The 19,489-nt window shown below is 44.4% G+C and overlaps 1 protein-coding gene across 1 annotated transcript in view; it reads left to right on the forward strand.

Moving 5' to 3' along the window:
• The window catches only part of ift74 (intraflagellar transport 74), an 86,056-nt gene that overhangs the window by 22,603 nt on the left and 43,964 nt on the right, over positions 1-19,489 (forward strand). The window contains exon 8 of the mRNA XM_078396840.1: positions 7,699-7,837. Within this exon, the coding sequence (XP_078252966.1) occupies positions 7,699-7,837 (139 nt within the window). The remainder of the gene's footprint in view (positions 1-7,698; positions 7,838-19,489) is intronic.

Raw genomic sequence — 19,489 nt, forward strand, 5'->3', positions numbered from 1 at the left:
GTCAGGATCGAACCCAAGTCTCTGGCGCTGTGAGGCAGCAGTTCTACTGCTGCGTCACTGGGCTGTCCAATGGAATATTTGATTTTGAGTCAGGGCATGTAGAATACAGTTTGGTTTATTATTGTCATGTGTACAGTGAATATTGTTCGTGTGCTATCCAGTCAAAGAAAAGACTACATGAATACAATAAAGTTGTCCGCAGTTCACAGACAAACTGCACATTTAGTGCAAGGTATAACATTGAAGTTGAACTTCAACAAAACCTAGAGCTTTTTTGGATTATTTTGTACAGTTTTGAACAGCCATTAGATTCAGAGAGCCAATCTCTGTGGAAACAGGCCCTTCGACCCAGCTTGTGCATGCTAGTGCCATTTGCTTGCATTTGGCCCATATCCCTCTAAACCTTTCCTATCTACGTACCTGTCCAATTATCTTTTAAATGCTTTTATAATTGCTGCTTCAACCACTTTCTCCATCAGCTTGATCAATATACCAACCACCAATGCGTGAAAAAGTTGCCCCTCAGGTTTGTAATAAAGGTGTCACTATGATTGTGATATAAAAGGACTGAGAAATGGGGCTACGCTCACGGGTTACGAGATGGGACTTCAACTTTACACTGACGTAGAACTGTAAAGAGCAGTGAAACATCGGTCCACAATCTCTGTGCCAAACATGGTGTCACGACTCATTTTTATCTGTCGGCACATAATCTGCATCCCTCCATATCCATACAATTACCCCAAAATCTCTTAAAAGCCACTGTCGTATCTGCCTCAACCACCAACCCTGGCAGTGCATTCCAGGTACTCACCACCCTCTGCGTGAAAAAAACTTTCCCTGCACATCTCCTTTAAATGTTGTCCCTCTCACTTTAAAGCTTTGGTTTCTCATATTTGATTTTTCCAACCTGGAAATCCTGACTGCTCCCGGGTGGCATGGTGGCGCGGGAGTAGAGTTACTGCCAGTCTTCAGGTTGTGGGAGGAAACGAGCATCTGGAGGAAATGTCCACGTTTTTTTTAATATACTGAAATCCAGGTTGTCACCTCTGTTTCCTGTTGTCAAATGTAGAGTCATAGAGTGAAACAGTGTGGAAACAGGCCCTTTAGCTCAACTCGTCCACACCGGCCAACAATATCCCAGCTACACTAGTCCCACCTGCCTGCGCTTGGTCCATATCCCTCCAAACCTGTCCTATCCATGTCCTGTCTAATTGTTTCTTAAACGATGGGATAATCCCAGCCTCAACTACCTCTTCTGGCTGTTTGATCCATACACCCGCCACCCTTTGTGTGAAAAAGTTACCCTTCAGATTAAATCTTTTCCCCTTCACTTTGAACCTATGTCCTCTGGTCCTCGATTCCCCTACTCTGGGCAAGAGACTCTGTGCATCTAACCGATCTGTTCCTCTCATAATTTTGTATACCTCTATACGATTTCCCCTCATCCTCCTGCGCTCCATGGAATAGAGACCCAGCCTACTCAACCTCTCCCTATAGCTAACACCCTCTAGTCCTGGCAACATCCTCGTAAATCTTTTCTGAACCTTTTCAAGCTTGACACCATCTTTCCGAGAAACATGGTGCCCAGAACTGAACACAATATTCTAAATGCGGTCTCACCAACGTCTTGTACAACTGCAACATGACCTCCCAACTTCTATACTCAATCCTCTGACTGATCAAGGCCAAAGTGCCAAAAGCCTTTTTGACCACCTTATCTACCTGCGACTCGACCTTCAAGGAACCATGCACTTGTACTCCGAGATCCCTCTGCTCTACAACACTACCCAGAGGCCTACCTTTGCTGTGTAGATCCTGGCCTTGTTCGATGTCCCAAAATGCAACACGTCACACTTTTGTGTATTAAATTCCATCAACCATTCCTCCGCCCACCTGGCCAATCGATCCAGATCCTGCTGCAATCGTTCACAACCATCTTCACTTGATAATACTTTTGTAACGTGCATCTGCTCATAATGTCTAAAATAAAGTTTTGGTTGTGGGTTGGAGAGGCATTAAGTATTCCTTTACCACACAGAAAGAATATTCTGTTGTAAAATCTTAATTTCTTCAGTTCATTATTAAAGAATACACAAATTAAATATCCTGAGCTGAACAGAGATGTTCAGAAATCTACTTAAATCTTTAGTCAACACGTGGAAAATCTTTCTTCCTCAACTAGTTTTACTGACCACAAGATGAGAGGGAGGTTTAAGGGGTATTTGAGAGTAAATATTTATGCCAGAGAGGGTGGAGCAGCTCATTCTGGATACAAACCACTCTTTGTGTGAGGTAGAAAGGGAAGTGAGGGAGAACTGTCGTTGGCAGTTTTTTATGAGGCCTAAGTGGATGAAAAACAAAAGGCCAAAGATGGCAATTGTAGAAACCGAATAAGAAGCCTTCAGTGGTGATTCCTTGGTTATGAACGGATATGTAAGAGTGAAACAATGGATGGTGACATTGAAGGGTTTTTAATGAACATTGACAAGAACAGGTTGAGAAAGATAAAAAAGGATAACCTCATTTGGCATAGAGTCATACAGCTTGAAAACAGACCTTTCGACCCAACCTGCCCACCCCAATCACCATGCCCAATCTACACGTCCCACCTGCGTGTGTTTGGCCTTTAACCCTCTAAACCTATCAATAGACAATAGGTGCAGGAGGAGGCCATTAGGCCCTTCGAGCCAGCACCGCCATTCAATGTGATCATGGCTGATCATTCTCAATCAGTATCCCGTTCCTGCCTTCTCCCCATACCCCCTGAATCCGCTATCCGTTAGAGCTCTATCTAGCTCTCTCTTGAATGCATTCAGAGAATTGGCCTCCACTGCCTTCTGAGGCAGAGAATTCCACAGATTCACAACTCTCTGACTGAAAAAGTTTTTCCTCATCTCAGTTCTAAATGGCCTACCCCTTATTCTTAAACTGTGGCCCCCTGTTCTGGACTCCCCCAACATTGGGAACATGTTTCCTGCCTCTAACGTGTCCAACCCCTTAATAATCTTATACTTTTCGATAAGATCTCCTCTCATCCTTCTAAATTCCAGTGTATACAAGCCTAGTCGCTCCAGTCTTTCAACATATGACAGTCCCGCCATTCCGGGAATTAACCTAGTAAACCTACGCTGCACGCCTTCAACAGCAAGAATATCCTTCCTCAAATTTGGAGACCAAAACTGCACACAGTACTCCAGGTGCGGTCTCACTAGGGCCCTGTACAACTGCAGAAGGACCTCTTTGCTCCTATACTCAACTCCTCTTGTTATGAAGGCCAACATTCCATTGGCTTTCTTCACTGCCTGCTGTACCTGCATGCTTCCTTTCAGTGACTGATGCACTAGGACGCCCAGATCTCGTTGTACGTCCCCTTTTCCCAACATATTTATATACCTGCCCAAATGTCTCTTAAATGTTATGATAGTGCCTGCCTCAACTATCAACAAGCTCCTCTGGCAGCTTTTTCCAAATGCCCACCACCGTTTGTGCGATTATTATTTTTCCAGCTTAACAACACCTTTCCCAAAACAGGCTGACCAAAACGGAACACAATACTCCAACTGTGGCCTCACCAGTGCCTTGTACAGCTGTAACATTAGAAGTTCTAGACTCAAAACCCTGACTGATGAAGGTCACCTTGTATACCTGTGATGCCACTTTCAAGGAACTATGTAACTGCACTCCAAGATCCCCAATGCTCTACAACACTCCCCAGAGCCCTGCCATTTACTGTGAAGTTCCTGCCCTGGTTAGAGTTCCCAGAATCCAACAACTCACATTTATCTGTATTAAACTCCATTAAAAACTCCGCTGTCCACTTGCCCAACTGATCACGATCCTGCTGTGACCTTTGATAACCATCTTCCCTAATCTACAATACCGCCCACTTTGGCGACACCTGCAAACTTAGTAAACATGCCTTATACATTCTCATCCAAATTATTGACAAAGATGACAAACAGCAATGGGCCCAGCAACAAACCCTGAAGCACCCCACTAGTCACAGGGCTTCATTCCGAGAAACAACCTTTCACCATCACCTGCTTCCTTCCATGAAGCCAATTTTCTATCCAATTGACTAGCTATGCTTGTATCCCATCCCATCCCATCCTACCCTACGGGTTAGATTGATATATGGAGGCATGATGGACATAATTTTGGTGGGTGACAACACATTGAAGGACTTCAGGGTACTGTGAGTACAGCATAGAATCAGGCTCCTGCTGTCCACTGTTTCTATGCTGACTACTATGGCTATCTATACTAATCACAATTGCCTACATTAATTATGTATCCCTCTCTGTCCTGCTTATTCAAATACTGGTCACCTTACCTCTTAAATGTTATTACTGTTCCTACCTCCTTTACCTCCATGTGACCAAAAAGCCCCATCTCATCGACTCCCTTTGCCCTGCATTTGGACAATATCCCTCTCAATCTTTCCTATCCATGTACCTGTCCAAGTGCATTTTAAGTGTTACTAGACCAAGTGGACCCGTTGGGCCCAAACCTCTCCTGTATTGGTGCAGCGCCTCTTCTCCCGCTATCGTGTACCGTTTTGGCTGTGGTTCAGGAACAAACAAACAAGCAAACGGGAGTTTTAGTGTATAGATTGTATCTGCCTCAACTACCTCCTCTGGTTGCTCTTTCCATTTACCTACCACCTTCTGAGTGCCCCTCAGGCTTGTATTAAGTCTTGATTTCCAACTCCGGTGAAAGATTCTGTGCATTCAATGTGTGAAAAGATTTATTACTCAGATCTCCATAGAACAATACAGAACAGGAACAGGAACCAAGCAACCTCGATCCATTACAGTTCTCCCACCACTACAACAAGTCCATGGCTGATTTAAGTTCCCTCGCCCTACATTCATCCATGGGGCATCTGGATAAGTAAGACACCTATGTCAGGCTCCTTCATAGACTATAGCTCTGCTTTCAATACAATTATGGCCTTCATAACAACAGGAGTTGAGTATAGGAGCCTAGAGGTCCTTCTGCAGTTGTATTGGGCCCTAGTGAGACCGCACCTGGAGTACTGTGTGCAGTTTTGGTCTCCAACCCTATTGAGGGCGTGCAGCGTAGGTTTACTAGGTTAATTCCCGGAATGGCGGGACTGTCATATGTTGAAAGACTGGAGCGGCTAGGCTTGTATACACTGGAATTTAGAAGGATGAGGGGGATCTTATCGAAACATATAAGATTATTAAGGGGTTGGACACGTTAGAGGCAGGAAACATGTTCCCGATGTTGGGGGAGTCCAGAACCAGGGGCCACAGGTTAAGGATAAGGGGTAGGCCATTTAGAACAGAGATGAGGACAAAAACTTTTTCAGTCAGAAAGTTGTAAATCTGTGGAATTCACTGCCTCAGAAGGCAGTGGAGGCCAATTCTCTGAATGCATTCAAGAGAGAGCTAGATAGAGCCCTTAAGGATAGCGGAGTCACGGGGTATGGGGAGAAGGCAGGAACGGGGTACTGATTGAGAATGATCAGCCATGATCGCATTGAATGGCGGTGCTGGCTCGAAGGGCCGAATGGCCTCCTCCTGCACCTTTTGTCTATTGTCTATTGTCCCATCCATGCTGATGTCCAAATTGGTGGAACTTAGAATCAGCACAAGCCACGACAATTGGATCCTTGATTTCCTGACCAACAGATCACAATCAGTGAGAATAGGTGATAAATCACCCTTCTCTAATAATCCTCAACACTCGTGCTCTGCTGGGATGTGGCCTCAGCCCCCTTCTATACTCCTTATATGCACACGATATGCAGCCGAATATCATTCCAACTCAATTTACAAATTCGCAGACAACACCCCCGGATATCAGTTAATGAGAAAACACCAGAGGAAGGAGGTTGAGAACCTCATAACCTGGTGCCAAGACATCAATCTCTCCCTCAATGTCTGCACGACAAAGGAGATTGTGACCGACTTTTAGTTTAATTTAGAGACACAGTGCGGAAACAGGCCCTTCGGCCCACCGAGACCGCGCCGACCAGCGATCCCCGTAGAATAACACATTCCTCCCACATTCCAAAGACGCACAGGTTTGTAGGTTAATTGGCTTTGGTAAAAGTTGTAAATAGTCCCTTGTTTGTAGGATAGTACTAGTGTGTGGAGATCATTGGTCGGCATGGCACAGTGGGCCAAAGGACCTGTTTCCACGCTGTATCTCGAAACTAAACTAAATTTCTACAGAACCAGCATAGAAAGCATTTTATCGCGATGCATCAGAGCATGGTTTGCAAACTGCTCTATCCAAGACTGCCACAAATTGCAGAGTTGTGGATGCAACCCAGTCCATCATTCAAACCAACCTCCCTTCTGTGACTCCATCTACCACTTCATGGTGCCTCAGCAAGGCAACCAGCATAATCAAGGACCAGTCTCACCTCGGTCACTCCCTCTTCTCCCCTCGCTCATCAGGCAAAGAGGTAAGAGAAGTGTGAAAACACACACCTCCAGATTCAGGGACAGTTTCTTCCCAGCTGTTATCAGGCAACTGAACTGCCCTCTCACCAACTAGAGAGTGGTCTTGACCTCCCGTCTACCTTATTGGTGACTATCTTTAAGTGGAATTTATTGGACTTTATCTTGCACTAAACATTATTTCCCTTATCCTGTATCTGTACACTGTGGACAGCTTGATGTAATCATGCATAGTCTGGATAGTACACAACACAAAGATTATCATTCTACCTGTGACAACAATAAACTAAACTAAACTAAACTAAACTAACCATCTTCACTATCCACAATACCACCTTTTCATTTGGGCCTTGCTGAAATCTAGGCCAATCTCTTTAAATGTTGAAGGAAACAACTTGTTCCCAAACCAATTACAATCTGCCAAAAGCTTATTTCTGCAGGACAAAGATGTGAGTTGAAGATAATTACATACAAATTGCCGACAGTTGAAGTTGGATGACTAGCTGGCTTGATTCATATTTGAATTGAATGGAATTGAATACATTTTATTAGCCAAGTATGTATACATACAAGGAATTAGCCTTGGTGCTTTGCTCGCAAGTAACAACACGATATACAGTAAACAATTAAGAATAAAACATTATAATTTAAACATGTGAAGAATGAAATAAAATACCAGAGCAAAAGGAGGCTACAGACTTCTGGCTGTTGAGTAGAGCTACTGCTCATGGAAAAAAAATGTTTTTATGTCTGGCTGTGGCTCCTTTGACAGTCCGGAGTCACCTTCCAGAGGGAAGTGCTTCGAAGAGTTTGTGGCCAGGGTGAGAGGGGTCAGAGATGATCTTGCCCGCTCGCTTCCTGGCCCATGCAGTGTACAGTTCATCGATGGGGGGAAGGTTGCAGCCAACAACCTTCTCGGCTGATTGAATGATGCGCTGCAGCCTCCAGATGTCGTGCTTGGTGGCTGAGCCAAACCAGACCATGAAGGAGAAGATGAGGACAGACTATGATGGCAATGTAAAACTGGACCATCATCACCTAATGATCTACACCCTTTCTATTATCACCATAAGCTGCCACATTTTCAAACCACTAAGTGCAGTTTCTGAGGAAATCCTTTGGAAGGATTATGGATTTGAAATTGTAACTGTTCCAAACTGCAGATGCTACATCACCTGTTGATAATGAGAAATTACTTTTAAAGCTGTTGCTTGAATATATTCTCACAGAGTAACAGTTTGCGTACATTTTTTATGTAAAGGAAAGAAGACTTGATTAGAATTATTGATGCAGAAATTGACCAAGAGAAACAGGCAGCAGACACCATTATCAAAAATATGACAGAAGATAAACAAGCTAAATACATGAAGATGAAAGCAACTAATGAGCATCTGTTACAGGTGGGTGGTTTAAAAAATATATATATGATGATTGATGAGGATAAAGTAGTGGATATTGCATGCATTGATTTTATTGCAGCTCATTGAAGATATACAGCACTGGAACAGGCCCTGTGGCTCACGATGTTTACGCTGACCAAGTTGGCATATTGCTGGTCGCATTTGGCTGCATTTGGCCCATAGTTCCCTAAACACTTGCTGTCCATATATCTGTTAAAATATCTTTTGAAAGTCATAGCTGTATCCACTTCTGTAGCTTTCTCTGGCAACTCATTCCAGATGGGCACTGCACTCTGAATGAAAGAGTTGCTCATGTGGTCCCTCTTAAATCTCTCCCCTCGACCCTTGAGCCTGTCGTTTAGTTTAGTTTAAAGATACAATATGGAAACAGGCCCTTCAGCCGAACAAGTTCATGCCGACAATCAATCAGGTGCCAACGCCAGTCCCATGTTACCTCACCTTTCCATTTACATCCCGCATACTTGTGGCAACGTAGTGGCCAATTAACCTACAAACCCACACATCTTTGGGATGTGGGAGGAAACGGGTGCATGCGGGGGAATCTCTCATGGTCACGGGGAGAACATGCAAACTCCACATCGACAGCACCTGAAGTCAAGATCGAAGCCGGGTGTCTGGTGTTGTGGGGCAGCCGCTCGAGTCTTAGAATCCTCTCCTCTGCAAAAATAGAAAACTGTCAGAAAACATTTTATGCAGGCACATCGTGATCTTGTACACATGGTTCCACGTGGTTATAGACAATAGACAATAGACAATAGGTGCAGGAGTAGGCCATTCGGCCCTTCGAGCCAGCACCGCCATTCAATGTGATCATGGCTGATCATTCTCAATCAGTACCCCGTTCCTGCCTTCTCCCCATACCCCCTGACTCCGCTATCCTTAAGAGCTCTATCTAGCTCTTGAATGCATTCAGAGAATTGGCCTCCACTGCCTTCTGAGGCAGAGAATTCCACAGATTTACAACTCACTGACTGAAAAAGTTTTTCCTCACCTCCGTTCTAAATGGCCTACCCCTTATTCTTAAACTGTGGCCCCTGGTTCTGTACTCCCCCAACATTGGCACGGTAGCGCAGCGGTAGAGTTGCTGCTTTACAGCGAATGCAGCGCCGGAGACTCAGGTTCGATCCTGACTACGGGTGCTGTACTGTAAGGAGTTTTTACGTTCTCCCCGTGACCTGCGTGGGTTTTCTCCGAGATCTTCGGTTTCCTCCCACACTCCAAAGACGTACAGGTATGTAGGTTAATTGACTGGGTAAATGTAAAAATTGTCCCTAGTGTGTGTAGGATAGTGTTAGTGTGCGGGGATCGCTGGGCGGCGCGGACTTGGTGGGCCGAAAAGGCCTGTTTCCGCGCTGTATCTGAAATATGAAAATAAATAAATATTGGGAACATGTTTCCTGCCTCTAACGTGTCTAACTCATAATAATCTTATATGTTTCAATAAGATCTGTTTCGTTATGCTCTCTGGCAGTTAGACTGCATTGGGTTCAGGGACAGCTTCTGGACAGAGAATTGGCTTAATGGAAAGAAGCTGAGGGTGATGATGGAAGGTTGCTTCTCAGACTGGAGGCCTGTGAGCAGTGGTGTGCCTCAGGGATCGATGTTAGACCCTTTGCGGTCTGTGGCTAATTTCAGCGATTTGGATGAAAATGCACAAGACATGATTTGTACGTTTGCAGATGATACTAAAGTGGGTGGTATTGTAGATCAAAACATAGAAAATAGGTGCAGGAGGAGGCCATTTGGCCCTTCGAGCCAGCACCGCCATTCATTGTGATCATGGCTGATCATCCACAATCAGTAACCTGTGCCTGCCTTCTCCCCATATCCCTTGATTCCCCTAGCCCCGAGAGCTCTATCTAACTCTCTTTTAAATCCATCCAGTGAATTGGCTTCCACTGCTTTCAGTGGCAGAGAATTCCACAAATTCACAACTCTCTGGGTGAAAATGTTTTCTCTCATCTCAGTTTTAAATGGCCTCACCTTTATTCATTGATTGTGGCCCCTGGTTCTGGACTCCCCCAACATTGGGAACATTTTTCCTGCATCTAGCTTGTCCAGTCCTTTTATAATTTTATACGTTTCTATAAGATAGTAAAGATGGTTAGCAGAAATTACAGTAGGATCGTGATTAGCTGGATTAGATGCAACAATCATCACTTGGTTTTACTGTCAATTAGGAACAAGGCTATTGTTCTGTTACCATTCGGTCAGTCGATCGATCTCCCCTCCCCCTTTACTCTGACTCGACATTATACATAATTTGTCCAACAATGGTGGTGTCGTCGATGAATGACAAATTAAACAAATCGTTTCTGCCTGCACATAACCGTATTCCTCCATTCCCTGCATATTCATGTGCCTATCCAAAAGCCTCTTATATGCCACCTTTCTGTCTCTCTGTCATCACCCCAGCAATGCATTCCAGGCTCCTACGAGTGTCTGCAAAGAAACAACTTGCCTTTAAACAACTTGCCGTTTCCTTTAAACGTGCCCCTCTCACAAAGCCGTCTGGATTTTGATATTTCTACTTTGGGAGATAGTTTCTGATGTCTATACTATCTATGCTTCTTGGAATTTTATAGAACCCCTGTCAGGTCACCCCTCAGCCTCTGACACTTCAGACAAAACAGTCCAAGTTCACCAACCTCTCATTACAGCTAACATCTTTTAATCCAGGCAGCATTCTGGTAAAACACTTCTGTACCCCTTGTAAAGCCTCCACATTTATCCTGTAATGATGTGTCCAGGACTGCACACAATACTCCAAATGTGGCCCGACTTAAGCCGCAAAATTACGTCCTGACTCTTAATGCCCCGGCGTTTCAAGGCAAGCACACCACTCGCTTTCTTTACCACTCTATCAACTTGTGTTGCTGCCTTCAGGGAGCTGTGAACTTGGACTCCAAAATTCCCTCTGGTATATTAATGTTGTTCAGGGTCTTTCCATTAATTGTATTGTTTCTCCTTACATTCAACCTCCCAAAGTTCAGCACCTCACACTTCCCCAGTTTAAAGTCCATTGCCATTTCTCCGCCCATTTTTGTACCTGATCTACACCCTGCAGTGTGATGTTTTGGGCCAGGACCCTTCTTCAGACCAGGAGACGTAACCTAACCATTTTCTCCAGAGATGCTGAGGAAGATGCTATGAGGTTGCAGGGTGACTTGGACAGGTTGTGTGAGTGGGGGGATGCATGGCAGATGCAGTTTAATGTGGATAAGTGTGAGGTTATCCACTTTGGTGGTAAGAATAGGAAGGCAGATTATTATCTGAATGACGTCAAGTTAGGAAAAGGGGACGTACAACGAGATCTGGGTGTCCTAGTGCATCAGTCACTGAAAGGAAGCATGCAGGTACAGCAGGCAGTGAAGAAAGCCAATGGAATGTTGGCCTTCATAACAAGAGGAGTTGAGTATAGGAGCAAAGAGGTCCTTCTGCAGTTGTACAGGGCCCTAGTGAGGCCGCACCTGGAGTACTGTGTGCAGTTTTGGTCTCCAAATTTGAGGAAGGATATTCTTGCTGTTGAGGGCATGCAGCGTAGGTTTACTAGATTAATTCCCGGAATGGCGGAACTGTCGAATGTTGAAAGACTGGAGCGACTAGGCTTGTATACACTGGAATTTAGAAGGATGAGAGGGGATCTTATCGAAACATATAAGATTATTAAGGGGTTGGACACATTAGAGGCAGGAAACATGTTCCCAATGTTGGGGGAGTCCAGAACCAGGGGCCACAGTTTAAGAATAAGGGGTAGGCCATTTAGAACGGAGATGAGGAAAAGCTTTTTCAGTCAGAGAGTTGTAAATCTGTGGAACCCGGGTCTCTGGCGCTGTAACCGCTGTAAGGCAGCAACTTTACCGCTGCGCCCCCTGACCTACATCCCGCAGTGTACTTTGACAACCTTCCTCCCCGTTAACAACTCCACCAATTTTGGTGCTGTCAGCAAACCTACCAACCAACCCATCTACACTTACGTACATGTGGTTGCATATATCACATGCAACAGTGGTCCCAGCATCGATCCCTGTGAATCTCCACTCCAGCCAGAATAATACCTTTCCACCCCAATGTTCTGTCCCTGAGTAAACCAGTGCTAAATACAAATGACATGCAAACCATGATGGGAATGCATAAGGAAAGCACAGTGTCTTTTGCCCAGGTTATGTGAATCAAGAACTATAGTGGATAGGTTTAAGGTGAGACTGGAAAGATTTAATGTATAACTGAGGGGTAGGTTTTTCACACAGGTGAATATATGGAATGAGCTACCAGATGAGGTAATTGAGGCGGGTATAATAACCACATTTAAAGGGCAGGTGCATGGGTAAGAAATATTTAGAGGGATAGGGGCCAATCATGGGTAAATGGGACTTGCATCGGTGGAGCATCTTGGTTAGTATGAATGAGGAGGACTGCAGGGACTACAGTTTCCATGCTGTACATATCTGACTCAAATTACAAGGATAGATTAGAGAGACTGGGACAATTTTTATGAGAAAATGAATGGTAAATGGAGATATAATAAAATGCGTAAAATAATGAGGTGACGTTGGGAGTGGAATGGTGGGACTTTCCATTGGTGGAGAGTTCAAGGATTTAAGTTTACAGAAGTAAACTTCTAAAGCTCGAGGGGCTAGTGGAATCAAGGGATATGGGGAGAAGGCAGGCACGGGGTATTGATTGGGGATGATCAGCCATGATCACAATGAATGGCGGTGCTGGCTCGAAAGGCCGAATGGCCTCCTCCTGCACCTTTTTTCTATGTTTCTATGTAAAGGGGAAGAGGATTAATAGTAACATGAGGAGAAATTACAGTATGCGGTTGGAATCTGCATTTAATGCCTGCAGATTTGGATTGAATAATTATCTTGAAAAATATGGTAGACACAAAATGCTGGAGTAACTCAGCGGGTCAGGCAGCATCTCTGGAGAGAAGGAATGGGTGATGTTTCGGGTCGAGATGATCATTGAAAACGATCAAGAATGTAGAACTCGTGAGTTGCTGTGATAAAGAGCTGGATCAGAGACAATGAGCTGAATAACCTTTGGACTTTAGAGATACAGTGCGGAAACAGGCCCTTCGGCCCACCAAGTCCGCGCCGACCAGCGATTACCCTGTACGTTAACACTATCCTATACACTGGGGCCAATTTATAATGTTAATGAAGACAATTCACCTACACCTGCACGTCTTTTGGAGTGTGGGAGGAAACCGGAGAAAACCCATGCAGTCACAGGGGGAACGTACAAACTTTGCACAGACGGCATTCGTAGTCAGGATCGAACCCTGGTCTCTGGCGCAGTAAGGTAGCAGCTCTGCCGCTACACGCCCTGTGCATGACTTGACTATTTCACGATTCCATGACGCGTGGGGAAACCCCCCCAATGTTTCTTGTGTGCAATTACTTTTGCAAGAAGAATAGCAAGGTTGAACCTTGTAAAATATGTAGAATTCAATTCCGAGGAAGGGTGGTAAAGGAAGCTGCAGTCCTGAGGAATTCCTGTAACAACTTTAAAGGCAGATGTGGACCACCAGTGCAACAAGTTGGATAAACTTACAGAAAACCTTACTTAATGCACTTTTCCGGATGCCTAAATGATCTGAGCTGAGCGCTGACATGTACAAATGTAATTGAAAATGCAGCGTTATTTGCATTCACATACATCCACATCTTAATAATATTGTTTCTTTTGATAAGAAGAGTACCAAAGTGTTTCTTGGCTCCCAATTATTACACTCCGAAGGGATGTCTGGCTTGTCTGCACAGGATAGACTTTCAACCATGTTTTCCTGTTTCCTTTGTTATAGTATTTTCCTGTTTAGCTGAGTGCAAGCCTGTTGTTATCTTTGCACTTCACTAGTGCCTTGCAGTTGTCGCCAACAAGAAAGGCATAACGTATCAGAAACAAAGTCCAGAGGAAGTTTTGTAAAATACTAAATTAGCCACAACTTCACGACTGGCAGTTCTGCTGCAACGAACATTTCCATAAGACAAATTAGATACAGCTATGAATTAGGATAAAAGTATTTGCATTACACGGGCTAAATCGGTTCATAAGTGACAGGAGCAGAATTAGGCCATTCGGCCCATCAAGTTTACTCCGCCACTCAATCATGGCTGATCTCTTACCCTCTCAACCCCATACACCCGTACTAATCATGAGTAACTCAGTGAGTCAGGCAGCCTTTCTAGAGAATATGCATAGGTGATGTTTTGACCTGCAACGTCACCGATCCATGTTTTCCAGAGATGCTACTCCAGCATATTGTTTCTTGTTTTTGTAAGCCAGCATTTTGTGGTTATACTGTGATTTTGATCGGGAACTGGGGAATCACTGTTGTTTTGAGGTTTGGCAAGCAGAACAAAAAGATATCTTGAGAAAAAACATTGAGGGCCTCCGTGCAGTAATCAGACACTGTTATCTGCAAATAACACAAAGGTTACTTTAATTATGGGTGGCCATTAAAACTGAGAAGTAATTGCTTCTACTGACACTTAGAGTCAGAGCTATACAGCAGGGAAACAGGGTCAATAGACAATAGACAATAGGTGCAGGAGGAGGCCATTCGGCCCTTCGAGCCAGCACCACCATTCAATGTGATCATGGCTGATCATTCTCAATCAGTACCCCGTTCCTGCCTTCTCCCCATACCCCCTGACTCCGCTATCCTTAAGAGCTCTATCTAGCTCTCTCTTGAATGCATTCAGAGAATTGGCCTCCACTGCCTTCTGAGGCAGTGAATTCCACAGATTTACAACTCTCTGACTGTAAAAGTTTTTCCTCATCTCCGTTTTAAATGGCCTACCCCTTATTCTTAAAATGTGGCCCCTGGTTCTGGACACCCCAACATTGGGAACATGTTTCCTGCCTCTAACGTGTCCAACCCCTTAATAATCTTATATGTTTCGATAAGATCCCCTCTCATCCTTCTAAGTTCCAGTGTATACAAGCCCAGTCGCTCCAGTCTTTCAACATACGACAGTCCCGCCATTCTGGGAATTAACCTAGTCGAAGGGCATGTTATCCATACCGTCCAAGTTAACATACGTGGCTAGTCCTTTTGCCTGCATCTTTGCAATGATACTCTGTTAAAACAATTGCCTTTCGTATTTTTGGCTTGCAGTATTAAAAATAAATTTATTGCTATTAAAACATCATTTGTTTTTGAAAATCCCACAGGAAAAATAACTTATTGCAAATCTAAAACTCTCTCGCCCTTATTCCCCATTTCCCCCACTGGTGCAGTCATCATTAAACCATTTTCCGAATTGCGAGGTTTCCTAAGTGCCCAACTGTCACTTCAGAGCAGAACCACGTACTGTGTCGAGTTCTGGTCAACATATTTAGCAAAAACTAGACAATGTGGACCCGTTGGGCCCAAACCTCTCCTGCATTGGTGCAGCACCCTGCCCTCCCCCACCCTCCCCTTTCTCATCAACCTCCCTTCTCCCCCCTCCCTCCTCCCTCCTCCCCTCCTTTTAAACTTTATAATGTGAATAATTTTAAAAATATAAGACCGATTTCAATAAAACTACTTGCATTATCACTAAAGTGACAATGGTGAGTAAGGTGGGCCTAAAATTGTCACGCTATCGTGTACCGTTTTGGCTGAAGTTCAGTCACAAACAAGATAACAAACGAGAGTTTTAGTATATAGATGTGACTAGAAAGGATGCAGAAGATATTTATAAAAACATTTCCAAGGTTGTCAAACATTAGTTATATGAAGAGACTGATATGAAGAGACTTATATGAGTTGATATCCATGGAGCACAAAAGATTATGAGGACAATGAACTAATTTGTTAGAGGAATGGGTCCAGGTTAGATGCAGATGATGTACGTAAATATAGAAGGAAAACTAAGTCCGTGCAGCAGGCAGACAATACATGGACGTGAAAGCAATATTGATTAAGGCATCCACAACAATAGTAGAAAAGAGGATATCCTAGAAGGATATTTAAAGGAGGTCACATGGACAAAGCTTGGGAACAAAAAGGTAGTGTTTACTTTTTTGGTGGTTACTACAGGCTCCTGACAGTGAACGGGGAAGAGGAGGGGAGGGGAGAGAGGGAAGGGGGAGGGGAGGGGAGGGGGAGGGGAGAGAGGGGAGGGGAGAGAGGGGAGGGGGAGGGGGGGAGTAGAGAGTGCTGCACCAATGCAGGAGAGGTATATTCATTGTGCCGAAGTAGTGATGGTTTAAAGCTTCAGGTTCTTAGGAATAAATGTCACCAGCAATTTGTCCTGGATCCACCATATCGAAGTAATGGCAAGGAAAGCACACCAATGCTTCTACCTTATGAGAGTTAGGTATTTTGGCACGCCCACAACAACTCTCACCAACCTCTACAGATGCACCGTGGAATGCATTTTATTGGGATGCATCACAGCATGGGTTGGGACCAGCTCCAACAAAGACCACAAGACATTGCAGAAAATTGTGGACGTGCCCAGATGATCACGCAAACCAAGGACGAGTCTCATCCCGGTCACTCCCTCTTCCCCCCTCTCCTATTAGGCAAGAGGTACAGAAGAATGAAAATGCACACCTCCAGGTTCAGGGACAGTTTCTTCCCAGCTGTTATCAGGCAACGAACGATGGTATCGCCAACTAGAGAGTGGTCCTGACCGACCACCTATCTCATTGGAGACCTTTAGACAATATTTAATCGGACTTTACTGGACTTTATCTTGCACTAAATGTTATTCCCTTTGTCCTGTAGCTGTTCACTGTGGACAACTTGATTGTAAACATTTGTAGTCTTTCTGCTGACTAGACAGCATGCAACAAAAAACTTTTCACTGTCCCTCAGTACACGTGAAAATAAACTAAACAAACAAACAAGATCCCGACAGCAAAATCTGAGTGCCTCATGTCTCTCGGCATTCCATAGAATAATTCATTAACATCATCAGTGCAAATGCACCAACGCTTTGTGCCCTGGCCGAAGACAAGAACTGATTCTATGACACTCTGCAAGACCCTCTGACGCACATCCCAAATCAAGAGAAGATATTTTTCTCGGTAATTTCAATGCACATGTTGGTGCAAACTGAGAATCATGGACAAACTGCCTCAGCCATCACGGTGTTGGAAAGATGAATGAGAATGGAGAGTGATTGCTGAATTATGTACACAAAACAAACTGCATCATAAACACCTATTTACAGGACATGCACTGCCACACACCGTCACGGGATCATCCCTGCTGCAGATACTGGCACCAACTCTATCTACCCTTCACCATAGGAAATGATCTGCCTTGTGCTGTCTGCACTCAAACTCATCACAGTGGAGATTGCGACACTGACCACTCACTCATCAAGAGCAAGGTGAAGCTACTCCCATGTAAGGTACATATGTCAAACAGAAAGGCCAGCCCTGTATCAACATCTCCAATAATGTTAGAGTGCATCAACATTTCTCAGAACCATTCACCCAAGTGCTCTCAACTCTGGCCCCTCTATGAAATGCCGACGAAGCCTGGATATCTCTGAAAACGGTCAAGATTCAAGATTCAATTTATTGTTACGTGTACCAATTAAGGTACAGTGACATTTGAGTTACCATACACCCATCTATATACTAAAACTCTCGTTTGTTATCTTGTTTGTGACTGAACTTCAGCCAAAACGGTACATGATAGCGCGGCAATTTTAGGCCCACCTTACTCACCATTGTCACTTTAGTGATAATGCAAGTAGTTTTATTGAAATCAGTGTTATATTTTTTAAATTATTCACATTTTAAAGTTTAAAAGGAGGGGATGAGTGAGGGAGGGGGGAAGGGGGAGTGGGGGAGAAGGAAGAGGGGAGTTGAGGAGAGAGGGGAGCGGGGGAGGACAGGGTGCTGCACCAATGCAGGAGAGGTTTGGGCCCAATGGGTCCACTTGGTCTAGTACTAAGTAAAAAGCAACAAGACACACAGCCACACAAAATAAAATTGAACATAAACATCCACCACAGCGGATTCCACACTTCTCACTGTGATGGAAGGCAATAAAGTTCAATCAACTTCCTCTTTGTTCACCCGCGGTCGGGGCTGTTGAACCGTCCGCAGTCGCCGCTGCCGACGGTTTGATGTCTGAGGCCCTCACGTTGGGATGATCGAAACTCCGGCATCGGGACAAATTGAAACTCTTTCCACGGCTTGGAGCTCCCGAATCGTCCTCTTCTTACCAGAGATCACGGGCTTCACGGTGTTAAAGTGCACAGGCCCCCATGGTTGGAGCTCTTCTGTTGATCCTCGGCAAAGGATCGCAAGCTCCCAATGGTAAAGTTCGCGCCGTGCCCGTGGTTTGAAGCGCCGGGCTGGTCTCCAGGAAAGGCCGCATCACTCCACGATGTTAGGCCGCAGAGGGGACAGAGATACGATACGGAGAAAAATCGAGGTAAGAGATTGAATCAAAGTTTCAATCATCTATGTCATCTATGATGTCTGAAGAAGGGTCTTGACGTAGCATCACCTGCCTTCGGAAGAGAAATGCATAAGAATACGACTGGTTTGAGGCATACTTAGATGAAATGTCATCCATCGTTGAAGATAAACACACTGCGCACCACGCGCATGTTGTAAAATTGAACCTCAACGTTCATAAAGCCATAAAGCTTGCAAAAGCAGCCACACAGAGAGCAGCAAGGCATTGTGCAAACAGGAATTGGAATGAATTGTGAAGAAGTCCAAGCTGCAAACAGTCATAGAAATTTTTGTGTACAATGATATAAATCGAACAATAACTTGTCTGTCAACTAATTTTCTATCCATGTCAGTACCCTACCTCCAATACCATGTGCTCTAATTTTGCCCACTAATCTCCTATGTGGAACCTTGTCGAAGGCTTTCTGAAAGTCAAGGTACACCACATCCACCGGCTCTCCCCTGTCAATTTTCCTAGTTACATCCTCAAAGAATTCCAGAAGATTTGTCAAGCATGATTTCCCCTTCGTAAATCCATGCTGACTCGGAACGATCCTGTTACTACTATCCATAACTCCAACCATCTCCAAGTTTGCTCCTTGTTACTACTATCCAAATGCTCTTCAATTTCGTCTTTTATAATTGACTCCAGCATCTTCCCCACCACTGATGTAAGACTAACTGGTCTATAATTTCCCATTTTCTCTCTCCCTCCTTTCTTAAAAAGTGGGACAACATTAGCTACCCTCCACAGGAACTGATAGAACATTGGAAAATGATCACCAATGCGTCCACAATTTCTAGCGCCACCTCCTTAAGTACTCTGGGATGCAGACCATCAGGCCCTGGGGATTTATCAGCCTTCAGTCCCATCAGTCTACCCAACACCATTTCCTGCCTAATGTGGATTTCCTTCAGTTCCTCCGTCACCCTAGGATCTCTGCCCACTAGAACATCTGGGAGATTGCTTGTATCTTCCTTATTGAAGACAGATCCAAAGTACCGGTTCAACTCGTCTGCCATTTTCTTGTTTCCCATAATAAATTCCCCCGCTTCTGTCTTCAAGAGACCCACATTTGCCTTGACTATTTTTTTCCTCTTTACATACCTAAAAAAGCTTTTACTATCCTCCTTTATATTATTGGCTAGTTTACCCTCGTACCTCATCTTTTCTCCCCGTATTGCATTCTTAGTCATCTTCTGTTGCTC

The sequence above is a fragment of the Rhinoraja longicauda genome, chromosome 3 (assembly GCF_053455715.1).
Source record: "Rhinoraja longicauda isolate Sanriku21f chromosome 3, sRhiLon1.1, whole genome shotgun sequence".
Taxonomy (NCBI): Eukaryota; Metazoa; Chordata; class Chondrichthyes; order Rajiformes; family Arhynchobatidae; genus Rhinoraja; species Rhinoraja longicauda.